The sequence below is a fragment of the Oncorhynchus tshawytscha genome, linkage group LG12 (assembly GCF_018296145.1).
Source record: "Oncorhynchus tshawytscha isolate Ot180627B linkage group LG12, Otsh_v2.0, whole genome shotgun sequence".
Classification (NCBI taxonomy): Eukaryota; Metazoa; Chordata; class Actinopteri; order Salmoniformes; family Salmonidae; genus Oncorhynchus; species Oncorhynchus tshawytscha.
The window spans coordinates 63456350-63474560 of NC_056440.1; the positions used below are offsets into that span (position 1 = coordinate 63456350).

General features: G+C 42.5%; 1 protein-coding gene across 3 annotated transcripts in view; it reads right to left on the bottom strand.

Annotated features, from left to right (window-relative positions):
• LOC112263642 (CD276 antigen) overlaps nucleotides 1-17562 on the bottom strand; it is an 86528-nt gene extending 68966 nt beyond the window's left edge. For 2 of the 3 annotated variants that reach the window (XR_006084718.1, XM_024440111.2), the window contains exons 1-2: nucleotides 17302-17562; nucleotides 4703-4798 (exon numbers count right to left, since the gene is read on the bottom strand). Coding sequence is in view for 2 of the 3 variants with exons in the window: in XM_024440111.2 (XP_024295879.1) it covers nucleotides 4703-4748 (46 nt within the window). In the remaining variant the exon portion in view is untranslated. The remainder of the gene's footprint in view (nucleotides 1-4702; nucleotides 4799-17301) is intronic. The other variant, XM_024440110.2, reaches the window with a different exon arrangement.
• Nucleotides 17563-18211: the final 649 nt, after the last annotated feature.

An 18211-nucleotide genomic window follows, 5' to 3' on the forward strand; every position in this document is an offset into this window, starting at 1 on the left:
GGTACCTTGAGCCCGTCTCCTCCTGAGACACAGTGACCTCACTCAGGACCCTGTAACCATGGCAACATCTGGCCCCGACTCTCCGGAGACACAGTGACCTCAGTCAGGGCTCCGTAACCGTGGTAACACCCGACCCTGCTTCTCCTGAGACACAGTGACCTCACTCAGGGCCCTGTAACTGTGGAAGCACCCGGTAACCGTGGAAACAACCTGTAGGTAAGTGTCTCCTCTCTCTGTATGTCAGGCAGGGAAGCTTCTTCCTCAGCACCAAGCAATGATGCTGCTTTCCAGGCACAGATCAGAGCGGTAGTGGTGTGTCATTCATCCTGTTCATCACAGCCCACCAAACACAAAGATAACCTGCATATGGCTCCAGGCCCCAGCAGGCCACACTCAGCACTCCCTACGCAGAACTGCAATCTCTGCACGTTACCCGCATCAATGTTTAAGCGATCCCACAAGACAGCTTTTTTAGGGCTTGTTCAAATAATCATGAGGTGCTTGATGGGTAATGCACTCTGTTTAAATGGCTAGGCTACAGTGCAGAGTGAGCGGGGAGAGAGAGGGAGGGGCCAGCAGCTCAGTGCAGGAGCCAACCTGTTAGTAGACTGACTGGGCATTATGTATGCATCGCAGAGAAAGCAATCTTTGTCGAGCCTGTCCTCGATTGTTTTTAAAAGGATACTTCACTGGCCACAATCAAATTAGTAAGAACATCACTGATACGGGGTAATAACCCGAAATTGAATTTCTGTGCGGGCAAAAACGTCCCCTCTCTACAGAATCAATTGCTGTGAAGAGAAAAGGAGGACAGGGAGGGGGCATTCCTAGTTAGCAGACCTCAAAGGGTACACCAGAGATGCGGGCGTGAGCAGGCTATTTACACGCTTCAGGGCCTTGCCATAATGTCTGCCGCTCTCTGACTGCCACACTAGATGTGATCTATTCAATTATGCTAATTAATTTGAATTACCTCCCAGCTCTCGTCATTAAAACTGAATCCAGGTCAGCTTGCCATTTTTGCATTTGCATGAATACAATTTCCCTTTTAACGTGGAGATGCTAAGAGCGGGCAGGTGGGCGCAAGCAGCAGCAAATGGCAGAGGCCTGGCAGGCTGGTGGCACTGCTGACAGAACAGAGAGCATGACAACAAGCAATTAGCCAGACAGCATCCTGTTAATGCTTCTGCTTTACACTACTGGCTCTACTGCCTCTCAGCTGCTAATGCTGCTTATGGAGTCTGGATGCTAGGCCTACTTACTGTGCTGTTGCTTGCCTGTTAACTTAGAGCAACCCCACTGAGAGTACTGCTACTAGTCTAGTGCATTAAAAGTACATGGAGTATACCAAACATTAGGGACACCTTGCTTCCCAATTCGTCATGGCATGGACTCTACAAGGTGTTGAAAGTGTTCCACAGGGATGCTGGCCCATGTTGACCAATGCTTCCCACAGTTGTATGAAGTTGTCTGGATGTTCTTTGAGTGGTGGACTATTATTGATACACACGGGAAACTGTTGAGCGTGAAAAACCCAGCAGCGGCACTGTTCTTGATTACAACCCGGTGCGCCTGGTACCTCCTACCATACTCTGTTCAAATGCACTTCAATTTTGTGTCTTGCCCATTCACCCTCTGAATGACACACAAACACAATCCATGTCTCAATTGTCTCAAGATTTAAAAATCCTTCTTTAACCGGTCTCCTCCCCTTCATCTACACTGATTGAAGTGGATTAAACAAGTGACATCAATAAGGGATCATAGCTTTCACCTGGATTCACCTGGTCAGTTTATGTCATATACAGTTGAAGTTGGAAGTTTACATACACCTTAGCCAAATACATTTCAACTCAGGTTTTCACAATTCCTGACATTTAATCCCAGTAGAAATTCCCCATTTTAGGTAAATTAGGATCACTGCTTTATTTTAAGAATAAAAATGTCAGAATAATAGTAGAAAGAATTATTTATTTCAGCTTTTATTTCTTTCATCACATTCCCAGTGGGTCAGAAGTTTATATACACTCAATTAGTATTTGGTAGCATTGCCTTTACATTGTTTAATTTGGGTCAAACGATTTGAGTAGCCTTCCACAAGCTTCCCACAATAAATTGGGTAAGTCAGGTTTGTATGCCTCCTTGCTCGCACAAGCTTTTTCAGTTCTGCCCACAAATTTTATATAGGATTGAGGTCAGGGCTTTGTGATGGCCACTCCAATACCTTGACTTTGTTGTCCTTAAGCCATTTTGCCACAACTTTGGAAGTATGCTTGGGGTCATTGTCCATTTGGAAGACCCATTTGCGACCAAGCTTTAACTTCCTGACTGATGTCTTGAGATGTTGCGTCAATATATCCACATCAATTTTCCTTCCTTTCCTTCCTCATGAAGCCATCTAATTTGTGAAGTTCACCAGTCCCTCCTGCAGCAAAGCACCCCCACAACATGATGCTGCCACCCCCGTGCTTCACGGTTGGGATGGTGTTCTTCGGCTTGCAAGCCTCCCCCTTTCTCCTCCAAATATAACGATGGTCATTATGGCTGAACAGTTCTATTATTGTTTCATCAGACCGGAGGACATTTCTACTAAAAGTATGATCTTAGTCACCATGTGCAGTTGCAAACCGTTGTCTGGCTTATTAAATGGGGTTTTGGAGCAGTGGCTTCTTCCTTGCTGAGCGGCCATTCAGGTTATGTCGATATAGGACTCGTTTTGCTGTGGATATAGATAATGTTGTACCTGTTTCCTCCAGCATCTTCACAAGGTCCTTTGCTGTTGTTCTGGGATTGATTCCCACTTTTCACACCAAAGTACGCTAGGAGATAGAACGCGTCTCCTTCCTGACCGGTATGACGGCTTCGTGGTCCCATGGTGTTTATACTTGCGTACTATTGTTTGTACAGATGAAAGTGGTACCTTCAGGTGTTTGGAAGTTGCTCTCAAAGATGAACCAGACTTGTGGAGGTCTACAATTGTTTTTCTGAGGTGTTGGCTGATTTCTTTTAATTTTCCCAAGATGTCAAGCAGAGGCACTGGGTTTGAAGGTAGGCCTTGAAATCCATCCACAGATACACCTCCAATTGACTCAAATTATGTCAATTAGCCTATCAGAAGCTTCTGAAGCCATGACATCATTTTCTGGAATTTTCCAAGCTGTTTAAAGGCACAGCCAACTTAGTGTATGTAAACTTCTGACCCACTGGAATTGTGATACAGTGAATTATAAGTGAAATAATCTGTTGGAAAAATGACTTGTGTCATGCACAAAGTAGATGTCCTAACCGACTTGCCAAAACTATAGTTTGTTAACAAGAAATTTGTGAAGTGGTTGAAAAACGAGTTTTAATGACTCTAACCTAAGTGTATGTAAACTTCCGACTTCAACTGTACACTCAGTGTCTATGGATACTGAAACAAAGAAACGTGTCACCACCACAGAGTCTGCAGAAGACCTGACAACAGCTGTGCTTAACAGCTGTGCTAAGCAACGTTTTCTTCTTTTACAATGTTACACACCAACAGTTTAGACGGGGACTCTACCTCTGTACTCTACTAGAGGTTGTCTTAGGAGAGTGCAGTGGCAATGTGGCAGCCTCAGAGTGTAATCCTGTGTGGAGATAGGGGTATTTAATGGTGCAGCACAGGAGTGACACTGATACTGTTATTTAATGGCGGAGTAGAGGAGAGACACTGTAAAAGACAAGTGGGATTAGCAAGGGCCTATAATCCTAATCAGAGGCCTACTGGAGACAACAGGCCCAGAGGACCCCAGGTCTCACACACACACACACATACAGACACACACACACACCAGCACATACACACGTGCACACCCACTCACTATTTCCACATGACAGTTTGTCTCTATCGACAGACTTCAAAGCACATGATTTAGAGTATGAATTAAAACATGCTGTACAGTGTTACCTAATACTGTAAATCCGTAATTCAACAGTAAACTCCACTAAGTAAATAAAGGATAATCATATATTGTGTGAGGTAAAAACATTATTAACTACAACTTAAAGAGCTACACAGAATCCGTCTGAGATGCCTCTCTCCCTCCGTCCCAGCAGCCGCCAAAGCCAGTAATTAGCAGACCAGAGACCCAAGGCTGGAAAGGCTGGAACAGTACTAGGCCCTAATGAAGCCCTGCTCCTAGCTCTCTCACTCTTAGAGTCTCTGCCTGACTGCTGACTCCAACACACTTCCCTGAGCACTACAACAACCCTGCTGCCTAGTGCCCAGGCTACACCAACCACAACTCCCCCTTCTTACTGGAACATGAGAGGCTGACTCCCCCACCACACTCTCTGACTCACTGGAGAAAAAGTCTCTTGTCAGGCAGGACCTCACCCTACTAACTACCCCAGGGCCCCATTTTAGCTCTGGCTAGAGAAGGACAAACCCAACCAATTTTCCTGTCCAAATCTAACTTTCTCCTCAGTCATAACGTTCTAAATGTTCCCATTCTGTCAAGTTTTCATTGTCTTTACTTTTTGCACTGTTAAGAATATTAGTTTGGAGGGTAAGCCTCATTTCAGCTGTTGTTTTGTCTTTCTTGTCATTTCTTTGAAGGGAATGACTAAAAACCCTGCTAAAGCATATGGTTTAGATGGCGATGGAATTACACTTGGTGGTAGCTTTGATCTCTGGGTAATGGCAGGCCGTGGAGGGGGATAGGTGGACACCACCCACCGAGAGCTTGCACAGCAAGCAGCGTGGGCAGCAGGAGGGACAGCATGGTCTTCCTGGGGGTCTCGGTATCGCGGGTCAGCCTCGTCAGACACAGCACTGTGGAAACAAACACAGAGACATGATCCGATTCGCTCTGGCCCAATTCATTTAAATACAACATTTCAGACAAGAAATCATCCAAAGAAAGACAGGGGAGTGAAAACAGCTACTGCTCATGTGAACTAAATCTAATGTCAACATTAAACCAGTGTGTTTGCTGTGGGAAAGAGAGAGAGAGAGAGAGAGAGAGAGAGAGAGAGAGAGAGAGAGAGAGAGAGAGTAATGTTTACTGTTCATTTGTGTTGTTTATTTCACTTTTGTTTATTATCTACTTCGCTTGCTTTGGCAATGTTAACACGTTTCCCATGCCAAAAAAGCCCTTAAATTGAAATTGAATTGCTAGAGAAGGAGTGATAGGCAGAGAGATAGAGTGAGGGAAGAGAGTGAGAGAGTGAGGGAAGAGAGTGAGAGAGAGAGAGAGAGAGAGAGAGAGAGAGAGAGAGAGAGAGAGAGGGAGAGAGAGGGAAAGACAGGGGAGAGAGGAGGGGGAAGAGAGCTAGAGAGCTGTACACAGTACAAGGCATTTATTTCAGGCCATTAGAGCTGAGTGAAGGGAACTTCCATTCTGACAGGAAACAGCCCAGTCATTTGCCTAGTGGCCTCAGGATGCCCACCCGTGGGAAAACATTAGATGTAGTGAACTCTTTTGACTCCTACCACACAAAACTGTCTCCTGTCTGCCACCACTCTCTCGGTGGGAGACTGCAGAGACGCTGTGTGTGTGTGTCAGGGCTTCCGTTAGCCGGTAATATCCGGCTTTTGGCCTATTATTATTCTTTTTTTAATTGAAAGGGCCGAAAAATAAAATTGGCACCTGAAAACTCTCCCGGAGAAGACAAAAAATCCAATTGCGAAATAATGCTTTTTAGCCTATTCATTGATGTAAATACCAGTTGATGTAAATACATTTGACCGGTCATGCTTCTATGGGTTCATTTGCATACTTTTGTGGAATTAAATCATTATGTATCTTATTTATCACAAGCACACAGCATACATATACAGAGCCTGTCAGACAGCGCTTTCATAAGCCCAATCATTGCGCAACAATTCTAAATGCAATCCTGTGTTAAAAAATATATAATTGGCCACGATTAAAAAGAGCTAGTATTTCTATTTCTCAACTGGTAACTGAAGCGCGCTTCCCAATTGTCATTCAAATGCATAGGCAACGGAAGGCAGGCTTCGTCCGCGCGTCACACACCACTTTTGAAAACGTTACTTATTATGAGGCATGTTTTACCTTGCTTCAAAGTAGCCTAGGCAATTATTGTATAAAGACTTCCATAATGCCATTGAAAACAGTAGCCTATTTCTCTCATGTTCTATTGGTTATCAACTTTCTTTCATCGTCCGGTAGCCAAGAACACATTCGCGTGTAGACTACTGCCTTGTGCGTATTGCTGAGTTAATAATGCTAAGAAATAATAGTTTATCATCATTTTAATCTAAGCATTCTCATCTGCTGCATCAGATTCATTGCTTTTTAAAGTTGTATTATGTAGCTTAGGCATAGCCTACTGGTTGTATGAATTTTGGATCTATCGTTCCACAACTGTCCCAGAGTCTGTTTGGGCTATTTCTTTCTGGACAAACAGCTGACCAATAGAATAGGTCAACTTTTCTACTATGAGGATAGTAGGTTGACATATGCTCATAGGTAAGCGCATCCATAAGGCTGGGGGAAGCTTTCCCTAAGTAAATTGAATTAAATTGTCAAAATTATATAGGCTAATTAGCCTACTCCTGTCTATACATAAATAAATAAAGTCATTCAAAATTGGTAACTAAAGCATGATTTCGCCACAGAAGATCATTAGCTTCCCCTAGTCGTAAATAAGTTGTAGATTACTTTTAAATCGCATTGCCTACAGTCAGAAGGAAAGGCAGCACAGTTTGGAATGCAAATGGCTATTGCTGTAAAGAGAACACAATGAAAATACTCTTTGTATTTTCATAATTTGTATTTTCACTACTTAATAAACTCTTAACGATCGGACCATTTAAAAAAAAATGGTCTCCTAAAGTGACACACCCAAATCGAACTGCCTGTAGCTCAGGACCTGAAGCAAAGATATGCATATTCTTGATACCATGTGAAAAGAAACACTTTGTGTTTGTGGAAATGTAAAATTATTGTTGGAGAATATAACACATTAGATCTGGTAAAAGATAATACAAACATAAAAACATGTGGTGTATTTTTTCATGTATCATCTTTGAAATGCAAGAGAAAGGCCATCATACAATATTGCAGTTTAGGCGCAATTTACATTTTGGCCACTAGTTTGCAGCAGTGTGTGTGCAAAGTTTCAGATTGATCCAGTGAAGCATTGCAATAGTCTGTCCAAATGTGCCGAATTGATACATTGTCAAGTACATAACTATAGAGAACATACAATATGGTAATACAAAATGTAAGTTTACACACTCCCAGGAATGTCATACATGATGGATCATTAGCTTATACACTAACTTTCACACATCTAGATGGCCAGGCGGTCCAGAGACAGCAGGGGTTCAAACTGTAGAACCCAGTTCCTACATTTGAATATAAAACGTATAAAACATCAAATTTTATCAAACAAAACTATGCTACATTTTATCTCTGGGACCCTCAGGATGACAAATCAGAGCAAGATTACTGCATGTAAGTACATTATTTCCCTTCAGAGGTGAACGTATCAAACCATTTGCCTTGATAACATTTTTTTATGGTTGTGCACTCTCCTCAAACAATAGCATGGTGTTTTTTCACTGTAATAGCTACTGCAAATTGGACAGTGCAGTTACATTAACAAGAATTTGAGCTCTCTGCCCATATAAGACATGCCTATGTCCTGGGAAATGTTCTTGTTACTTACAACATCATGCTAATCCCATTAGCCTATGTTAGCTCAACTGTCCCTGTATAGGGACACCGATCCCATAGTTAGCATTTTGTTTTTGGACATGAATTTCCACCTGCAGTTTAGATGGACATCACATTCTATTTGTGTCTCCCATTCTCATTGGCCCATTATATGGACAACATCACTTTTATTGGTGTTTGTCAGCAAAGTAGGCTACCCTGTAATTTGTCTTATTACAGAAGATTCTGCTAATGTCTCCAGTCATATACTTTAAAGTGTAGAAGAAATGCATAAAATGTGTGTTTGCAAAGAAAGAAGAAACGTATCTGATATAGCCTATAGCCCACGCCTCTACCCTATACGCGCTCAGCCATGATTGACTGGCCTTCTTTGCAAACAGTGATTGAGTAATATTATTAGCCTAAATTATGACTATCCAATCTACTCATCACATTTCGAACATAAGTTTGCATGGAATGCGTTATTATAAAGGTGCATTTTTACGGTGAAAATTGGTTTCCCCAAACTTGAAACTCATGCGCCGTCTATGCATAGGCTTGTGATTTGGCGGTTCGTTACTCGTGTTGTTGGCTGAGAAAAAGTACACGTGGACAGTTATTCGAACATCTTCAAAGTGTGCGGTAAGAAGGACACACGTCATTGCATCCTCGACTTGCATGTTCCGTTAAGATTAAATTCCGTAATCTAAATGTGATTTCTGTCATTCTGAGCACCGTGGGTGGACGCTCTAATCAGGTTACGCACCCAATGCATATGGGTCAGGTAAATGTCTCAAATGTCCGGTAAATTCAAATGCTGCAGGTCAAATGTCTAGCGCCACGTTTTCATAATGGAAACCCTGGATTGTGTGTGTGTGTACACTACCCATGACCCACATAAAAATGGGTAAGGAAAATGAGAATAAACACTATAAAATGACAGCAGGGGCACAACAATCATGTGAATATAAACATTTTGGGGATACTGTACATAGAGGGGAGGGGTAGACACTCACCAACTAGTGAAATGCTCCTGTATAACCCCTGAAAGTACATGCAATATTACAATAAAATACTAAAACTATCCAGTATACTATAATAGCACAGACCTCACAGACTGGATGATACAGATTATGATAAAAATAATACTGTCTACAAGAATACTGTCTACAATTTAATTATGTGTATAGTTATTCTATTGCATATTGTGCCAGGAAAACAGAGATCTTGTCACGGTTGTGTGTAGATATGGACCAAGTTCTATATATTTGAGTTCTATATATTTATTATAAAGTGAAACTTACAAAAAACAAAAGGAAACAAATTACGAACCGTAACATAAGAGGTGTACAGACACTAACTCCAAACACGAAATTCAATATCCCACAAACACAAGTGGGAACAAACACTACTTAAATATGATCCCCAATTAGAGACAACGATTACCAGCTGCCTCTAAATGGGAATCTTACAAATCACCAACATAGAAAATTAAACCTAGAACCCCACATAGAAATAATAAACTAGAACACCCCCCAGTCACACCTTGACCTACTCCATCATAGAAAATAAAGGCTTTCTATGGTCAGGATGTAACAGATCTGTTTCCGCTCTGTTACTGTACTCCTCATTTCCCTTTGGCATACAGTATATCCTGTACTGTATTCTCCCTCAACACTCATGTCCTCTCCTGTCCACTATTCTCTCTCCTTCCCTTCCTGAATCCTAACACAGCTAGCATACCCTGCTGACGACCCCCAGAGAGCGAGAGGCTGTGAGGGGAGGATAAGGACTATAATGGGTAATGCCAACTGGGGTCAACATGACGGCATGGTATCAGGTGGCTTGTGGGTAGGCTAGGCAGGCTACAACATAAGCAGATAGCACAAAAGGGAGTGGTGCACTAAGAGGTATGGTTAACGCAGTCTTCAGCTATGGTGACCAGATTGGTCTGTTCACAGAAATGAAAAATAGAAGCCTCTGACACTCACTTCGGTTTGTACTGCTATTAACAACATTACTGAGATAGAACAAAACAAATCCCCACCAAATACTCAATCATAACCAACGTAAACATAGCCTACTTCTTACAGTTAGAGAGCTAAATGTGTTTGTAATAAATTAATTACAAAGTTTCCAACTATCCAGGTTTGTGCATTGCCAAATGTTCTGAGTCACATCAACATGGCTATCTATGGTCATCAGCTTCCTTCCTTGGCATAGATGAAAACCTATGATGAAAGACTTTCCATGAAGTCTCCAGATGAGCTCAGCAAAAAGAAAGGGTGTGGGAAGAAAGGTAACTTCCACACAAAGCTACTGCCATAATAGGACTGTTCCCTGGAACCTGGCTGTCTGTCAGTCTATCTGTCTGTCTCCCTCTGGTCTGGACAGCTGTCCAGCAGGCAGCAGCAGCCAGCCTGCCCATAATTCATTTAGCATGCCAGGACTAGGGACTAGGGAGCTTGCGATCTAGAAATATTTGTCCTGCTCACTGGCTTCAAGTTATTCATGGCAAGGCTGATGCATTGTATGTGTCATAACATACCCGCATGGCATGCATAGAAAACATTACAACATAGACAGATGACATACCTAATAGTTCTTCATAATCACAAGTCAGATTTCCTGACACATTAAGTTCCTGTTTAATTCAGTTTCACATAGCTCAGCCAATTTGAACTCAGATATGATTGAGTATGACTGGTACGCAGTGCGAAAGCCACTGTCTGTCGAGGCTGTCTGTGTCCCTTGTGGACAGACAGGACAGCAGGAAGCATTCCCATTTTTTTGTATTGAATTACTCAATGTTATTTCCCTTCCCCCTGTCTACCTTCTCCACCAGGACTGGTAAATCCCCTTTTTCCTCTCTCCCTGCACTACCCAGATTCTTTTGGTCAGCTTAATGTCAGAGGTCAGATCAAACTCATTTGACCACACCTGCAGCCTTAGACAGGCATAAGGCATATAGTACTTCCGGCGCCGACAGAGATGGCCGCCTCGCTTCGCGTTCCTAGGAAACTATGCAGTTTTTTGTTTTTTTACGTGTTATTTCTTACACTAGTACCCCAGGTCATCTTAGGTTTCTTTACATACAGCCGAGAAGAACTACTGAATATAAGATCAGCGTCAACTCACCATCAGTACGACCAAGAATATGTTTTTCGCGATGCGGATCCTGTGTTCTGCCTTACAACCAGTGTAACCGAGTGGATCACATGCAGCGACCAAAAAAAAAAAAAAAACGACTCAGAAAAAGAGGGAAACGAAGCGGTCTTCTGGTCAGACTCCGGAGACGGGCACATCGTGCACCACTCCCTAGCATTCTTCTTGCCAATGTCCAGTCTCTTGACAACAAGGTTGATGAAATCCGAGCAAGGGTAGCATTCCAGAGGGACATCAGAGACTGTAACGTTCTTTGCTTCACGGAAACATGGCTAACTGGAGAGACGCAATCCGAAGCGGTGCAGCCAACGGGTTTCTCCACGCATCGCGCCGACAGAAACAAACATCTTTCTGGTAAGAAGAGGGGCGGGGGCGTATGCCTTATGACTAACGTGACATGGTGTGATGAAAGAAACATACAGGAACTCAAATCCTTCTGTTCACCTGATTTAGAATTCCTCACAATCAAATGTAGACCGCATTATCTACCAAGAGAATTCTCTTCGATTATAATCACAGCCGTATATATCCCCCCAAGCAGACACATCGATGGCTCTGAACGAACTTTATTTAACTCTCTGCAAACTGGAAACGATTTATCCGGAGGCTGCATTCATTGTAGCTGGGGATTTTAACAAGGCTAATCTGAAAACAAGACTCCCTAAATTTTATCAGCATATCGATTGCGCAACCAGGGGTGGAAAGACCCTGGATCATTGTTACTCTAACTTCCGCGACGCATATAAGGCCCTGCCCCGCCCCCTTTTCGGAAAAGCTGACCACGACTCCATTTTGTTGATCCCTGCCTACAGACAGAAACTAAAACAAGAAGCTCCCACGCTGAGGTCTGTCCAACGCTGGTCCGACCAAGCTGACTCCACACTCCAAGACTGCTTCCATCACGTGGACTGGGAGATGTTTCGTATTGCGTCAGACAACAACATTGACGAATATGCTGATACGGTGTGCGAGTTCATTAGAACGTGCGTTGAAGATGTCGTTCCCATAGCAACGATTAAAACATTCCCTAACCAGAAACCGTGGATTGATGGCAGCATTCGTGTGAAACTGAAGGCACGAACCACTGCTTTTAATCAGGGCAAGGTGTCTGGTAACATGACTGAATACAAACAGTGCAGCTATTCCCTCCGCAAGGCTATCAAACAAGCTAAGCGCCAGTACAGAGACAAAGTAGAATCTCAATTCAACGGCTCAGACACAAGAGGTATGTGGCAGGGTCTACAGTCAATCACGGACTACAGGAAGAAACCCAGCCCAGTCACGGACCAGGATGTCTTGCTCCCAGGCAGACTAAATAACTTTTTGCCCGCTTTGAGGACAATACAGTGCCACTGACACGGCCTGCAACGGAAACATGCGGTCTCTCCTTCACTGCAGCCGAAGTGAGTAAGACATTTAAACGTGTTAACCCTCGCAAGGCTGCAGGCCCAGACGGCATCCCCAGCCGCGCCCTCAGAGCATGCGCAGACCAGCTGGCCGGTGTGTTTACGGACATATTCAATCAATCCCTATACCAGTCTGCTGTTCCCACATGCTTCAAGAGGGCCACCATTGTTCCTGTTCCCAAGAAAGCTAAGGTAACTGAGCTAAACGACTACCGCCCCGTAGCACTCACATCCGTCATCATGAAGTGCTTTGAGAGACTAGTCAAGGACCATATCACCTCCACCCTACCTGACACCCTTGACCCACTCCAATTTGCTTACCGCCCAAATAGGTCCACAGACGATGCAATCTCAACCACACTGCACACTGCCCTAACCCATCTGGACAAGAGGAATACCTATGTGAGAATGCTGTTCATCGACTACAGCTCGGCATTCAACACCATAGTACCCTCCAAGCTCGTCATCAAGCTCGAGACCCTGGGTCTCGACCCCGCCCTGTGCAACTGGGTACTGGACTTCCTGACGGGCCGCCCCCAGGTGGTGAGGGTAGGCAACAACATCTCCTCCCCGCTGATCCTCAACACTGGGGCCCCACAAGGGTGCGTTCTGAGCCCTCTCCTGTACTCCCTGTTCACCCACGACTGCGTGGCCATGCACGCCTCCAACTCAATCATCAAGTTTGCGGACGACACAACAGTGGTAGGCTTGATTACCAACAACGACGAGACGGCCTACAGGGAGGAGGTGAGGGCCCTCGGAGTGTGGTGTCAGGAAAATAACCTCACACTCAACGTCAACAAAACTAAGGAGATGATTGTGGACTTCAGGAAACAGCAGAGGGAACACCCCCCCATCCACATCGATGGAACAGTAGTGGAGAGGGTAGCAAGTTTTAAGTTCCTCGGCATACACATCACAGACAAACTGAATTGGTCCACTCACACAGACAGCATCGTGAGGAAGGCGCAGCAGCGCCTCTTCAACCTCAGGAGGCTGAAGAAATTCGGCTTGTCACCAAAAGCACTCACAAACTTCTACAGATGCACAATCGAGAGCATCCTGGCGGGCTGTATCACCGCCTGGTATGGCAACTGCACCGCCCTCAACCGTAAGGCTCTCCAGAGGGTAGTGAGGTCTGCACAACGCATCACCGGGGGCAAACTACCTGCCCTCCAGGACACCTACACCACCCGATGCTACAGGAAGGCCATAAAGATCATCAAGGACATCAACCACCCGAGCCACTGCCTGTTCACCCCGCTGCCATCCAGAAGGCGAGGTCAGTACAGGTGCATCAAAGCTGGGACCGAGAGACTGAAAAACAGCTTCTATCTCAAGGCCATCAGACTGTTAAACAGCCACCACTAACATTGAGTGGCTACTGCCAACACACTGTCAATGACACTGACTCTACTCCAGCCACTTTAATCATGGGAATTGATGGGAAATGATGTAAATATATCACTAGCCACTTTAAACAATGCTACCTTATATAATGTTACTTACCCTACATTGTTCATCTCATATGCATACGTTGATACTGTACTCTACATCATCGACTGCATCCTTATGTAATACATGTATCACTAGCCACTTTAACTATGCCACTTGGTTTACATACTTATCTCATATGTATATACTGTACTCGATATCATCTACTGTATCTTGCCTATGCTGCTCTGTACCATCACTCATTCATATATCCTTATGTACATATTCTTTATCCCCTTACACTGTGTATGACAGTAGTTTTTTTTGGAATTGTTAGTTAGATTACTTGCTCGTTATTACTGCATTGTCGGAACTAGAAGCACAAGCATTTCGCTACACTCGCATTAACATCTGCTAACCATGTGTATGTGACAAATACAATTTGATTTGATTTGATTTGATTTGATAAGGCAGGATTATTTCAGCACACTAACGAGAACAAAAAAGCAGATCCATTTACATTTGTTGTGGATTTATAGGTTGTGGTATCACGTACACAAATGGTATTACCTAAATGTAAGGTGTTTGCTGGAAAAGTCTGATATTGCTAATGCTTTTCCCTCCATTTTAAGTATGAAGTATTTCTCTTGTCTTTCCCCAACGTTGGTTATCATTTCCTCTCTAGCCAGTTTAGTATCAAAGACTATTGTATCCCTCCAGGATGTTGTACCTGCCAAGAAAGCCCAGCTGCTCTGCTCTGACAATCATATGATAGTCATCATCAGACCAGTGGTTCTGAAGCCCAGTCCTCCAATGCAGTATGGAGCTCAGAATAATAACATAACATAAACAGCAGCTGACACCATGAAACTAACTCTACCCTCAAGGAGAAATAAAAAGCAATGCCTTATATAGATGTTGAGACATTGAGATATGGGTAAAGATATTATAATTGCATTGTAACCCTCTGTAAAACAACAATGACATTACATCGGCTTGTTGAATTCACTTTTATTTTATAAAACCGAGTCTAAAGTTATAAATAGCTCTCTAAGGTCTGCAATGACTGACATGATAAGAGGAAAACTGCTGACTGAGGAGTAAGTTGAAAGCCGGACTAAGTTCGTTAAAAAAGGCGCGCCCCACAGTTTAAGAACCTCTGTTCTAGAAGACCTTATCATATTTTATAATCACCCAGGTTGTTTGCCCTATGTTGCCCTGGGCCTGAACATTTTTCCCCTCCCATCTCTGTGATGGGGTAATACTACTGTGTGTTCCAAGTTCCAATCACAGCGGTCCCAACAAATAGGAGACCACCCACTGTGCACAGATGTCAATTCAATGTCTATTCCACATTGGTTCAAAACAATTTCATTGAAATGACGTGGAAACAAAGTTGATTCAACCTGTGTCTGCCCAGTTTCCAGTCTTTTGTCTAAAAACAAGACAATCATGTTATTATCAAGCTTTACAGACTATAATTAAGATTTGAGCAGTGGATACTCCTCAGAGGTGGAGGGGAGGTCCATCCTATTCAGTGAATGTCAGATAAATAAAAATAGTGAAACATTTTTAAAAATATGTATGTTTTAGATAAAACTATACTAAATATATTCAAGTTACCAAATAACTGATTAGAACACACTGTTTTGCAATGAAGGTCTACAATAGCCTCAACAGCAGCACTCTCAGGGGTAGCGCCATGGTGTAGCAGGAGGACAGCTATTTTCGTCCTACTCTAGGTACATTGACTTCATTACAAAACCTAGGAGGCTTAAGGTTCTCAACACCTTCCATAGATTTACACAGTAATTATGGCAACTTGTGGAGGATGTCCTACAGAGATCTTGCAGCATAAACTGACATGTTGTCTACTCAATCAAAGGATCAGAGAATAAATCTATTACTGAAAGCATAAGCTACCGCTAGCTAGCACTGCAGTGCAAACAAATGTGGTGAGCAGTTGACTCAAAGAGAGAGATAAAGACAATAGTGGAACAGTTTTGAACAAATACATTTCTTCAAAAATTAAGGAGACATATCAGAGAGAAAGTGAGAGACAGAAGCAAACAGAACAAAATGGGGATAAACCTACCTGAATTTGTCCAATAAAAACTGTTGTTTGCAACTGTTTGGACTAATAGTTACACCCTAAATCAGCTAGATGCAGGCAAGAGTGTGGAAGGCGGTATTGAATATGTCACTGGCACCTTGATTACTCTAATTTGTCTCTCGACCTGTGCACCTACGTTATAAACTTTCATTCATAGGCTAGGTTGTAGCAACCTCACAATGGTTATAGGGAAAATTTGAGTATGACCTCTCTTTGGTAGGGGGCAGTATTTTGACAACCGGATGAAAAGCGTGCCCAAAGTAAACTGCCTACTCAGGCCCAGAAGCTAGCATATGCATATAGATTTGGATAGAAAACAGTCTAAAGTTTCTAAAACTGCTGAAATAATGTCTATGAGTATAACATAACTGATTTGGCAGGCGAATCAATGAGGACAAACCATCCAGGGGAAGAAAATTGAGGTCACAGGATTTTCCAATGGTTTTCTATGGGATACCCTTATTATTAGGAACCTGGTTGCAGTTCCTATGGCTTCCACTAGATGTCAACAGTCTTTAGAAATTGGTTGATGTTTTTCTTTTGAGAAATGAAGAAGTAGTCCTATTCATTGTAAGTGTCACTCCAGGTAGACTCTACTGAGGTTGGATTAGGAACGTTGTTTGAAATGTTTGGACCAAGTTTACAGGTAAGATACTTTTAGATACTTTGTGGGCATGTTGGGTGAGCTGAAACCGGTGTATTTCTGAATCAAACGCGCCAAATAAATTGACATTTTTGGGGGGACATAAAGAAGAACATTATCGAACAACAGGCCTATTTGTGATGTTTCTGGGACATCTAGGAGTGCCAACAGAAGATCTTCAAAGGTAAGGCATTAATTATATCGCTATTTCTGACTTTTGTGTCGCACCTGCCTGGTTGAAAAATTATTTTCATGTGTTTGTATGTGGGACGCTATCCTCAGATAATCGCATGGTGTGCTTTCGCCATAAAGCCTTTTTGAAATCCGACACAGCGGCTGGATTAACAAGAAGTTAAGCTTTATTTTGATGTATAACACATATTTTCAAGAATGTTAAATATTTGAATTGAGTATTTTTGAATTTCGCGCTCTGCAATTTCACCGGATGTTGGCCAGGTAGGAAGCTAACATCCTATAGCTAAACTATAAACTGACTGAATGGTTGTTCCAATTTATTGTCTGGTGGGGCAGGGGGGTCTAGCTAAGTGCTTTGGTAAAATGTGATAAACAAAAACCGCCATTGGGACATTAACTTATTGAGACTTACATCGAAGTTACTTAACAGTGTATTTATTGTTAATGAGTTTCTTAAACGAGTCTATTGTCTTTTGTTCGAATAAGATGCAGTAGTAGCCGTATATCCAATCATGCGGCGTTTCTGCTTCATTTACTCCAGCTGTTGCTTACATCTGCAAGCACAACGAAGTGTTCGTGGCTCATTCTCAAAATTCTCAGAAAATCGAAACGACGCGTTATTACATGGTTACTACACCACGTTTCATATAATTTTCTTTGACGAATGTAAATAAAAAATGATGTAAAACTTACCATGTTTGGGGAACGCAACTTATGAATCACCAACCATCCAGCGTCAGTGATTTGTTACACAAAATCGCATATGATGTTATTCGGTTGAGTTTTGTATACCCTCTTTGGGATTTCCTGACAAAATAAGCGCTAATAGTGTTCCCTTGAACCCTTTTGACTTGACAAAGTAATAGTTCGGCTACAGGAATTGAAAAACCTTACATTCAGCAGGATTCATTCGATTCTAAGAAACCACTCCCATACGGTGCTTTGTCCAGTATGATGTCACGCGTACGAGAAAAGTGTTTGCCCCCCGACCCCCACCGCTGGGTAATGTTAACCCTTTATTTTGTGATTTAATCTTTATTTAACCCTTTATGTTGAAGGCAAGCATACAGTATATTAAACACATGTGGTGCTTATCAATTTACTTATTCTATCATGTTTTGTACATCTCAAATTCGTCATACACATCTTTATAATTTGGAATATACTAAGGATAATAATAATATGTGTAATACCTTGATTACACATTTCTGTCAGATGAAGGGTCATATGCTTTGATGAAAATAACAAACTGGATAGGCAATGGTGTTGTATGAACTAGATGCCATTGTTGAACTGGACGTTTGCAATAAATGTCATTAAAACAAAGAGAGTTGGTTTTACACTTACACTGCTATGTGACCAATACAATTTGATTTGATATGATTTTGATTTGATGGGCTCTGCTGAACTCAGCTGTGTGAGAAATAATCCTGTATCCAAATAATGAACCCTTCTGCACCTAAATCCTGTCTGACTCCTGATGCTTCGCACCCCACTGACAAGACATTGGAGTCCAATACCTTACAAATTGTTATTTTCGTTTTCAATATCACATGTAATTGTTAGTTCCTAACAACAACAAGGAACATTTTAATTTCAAATT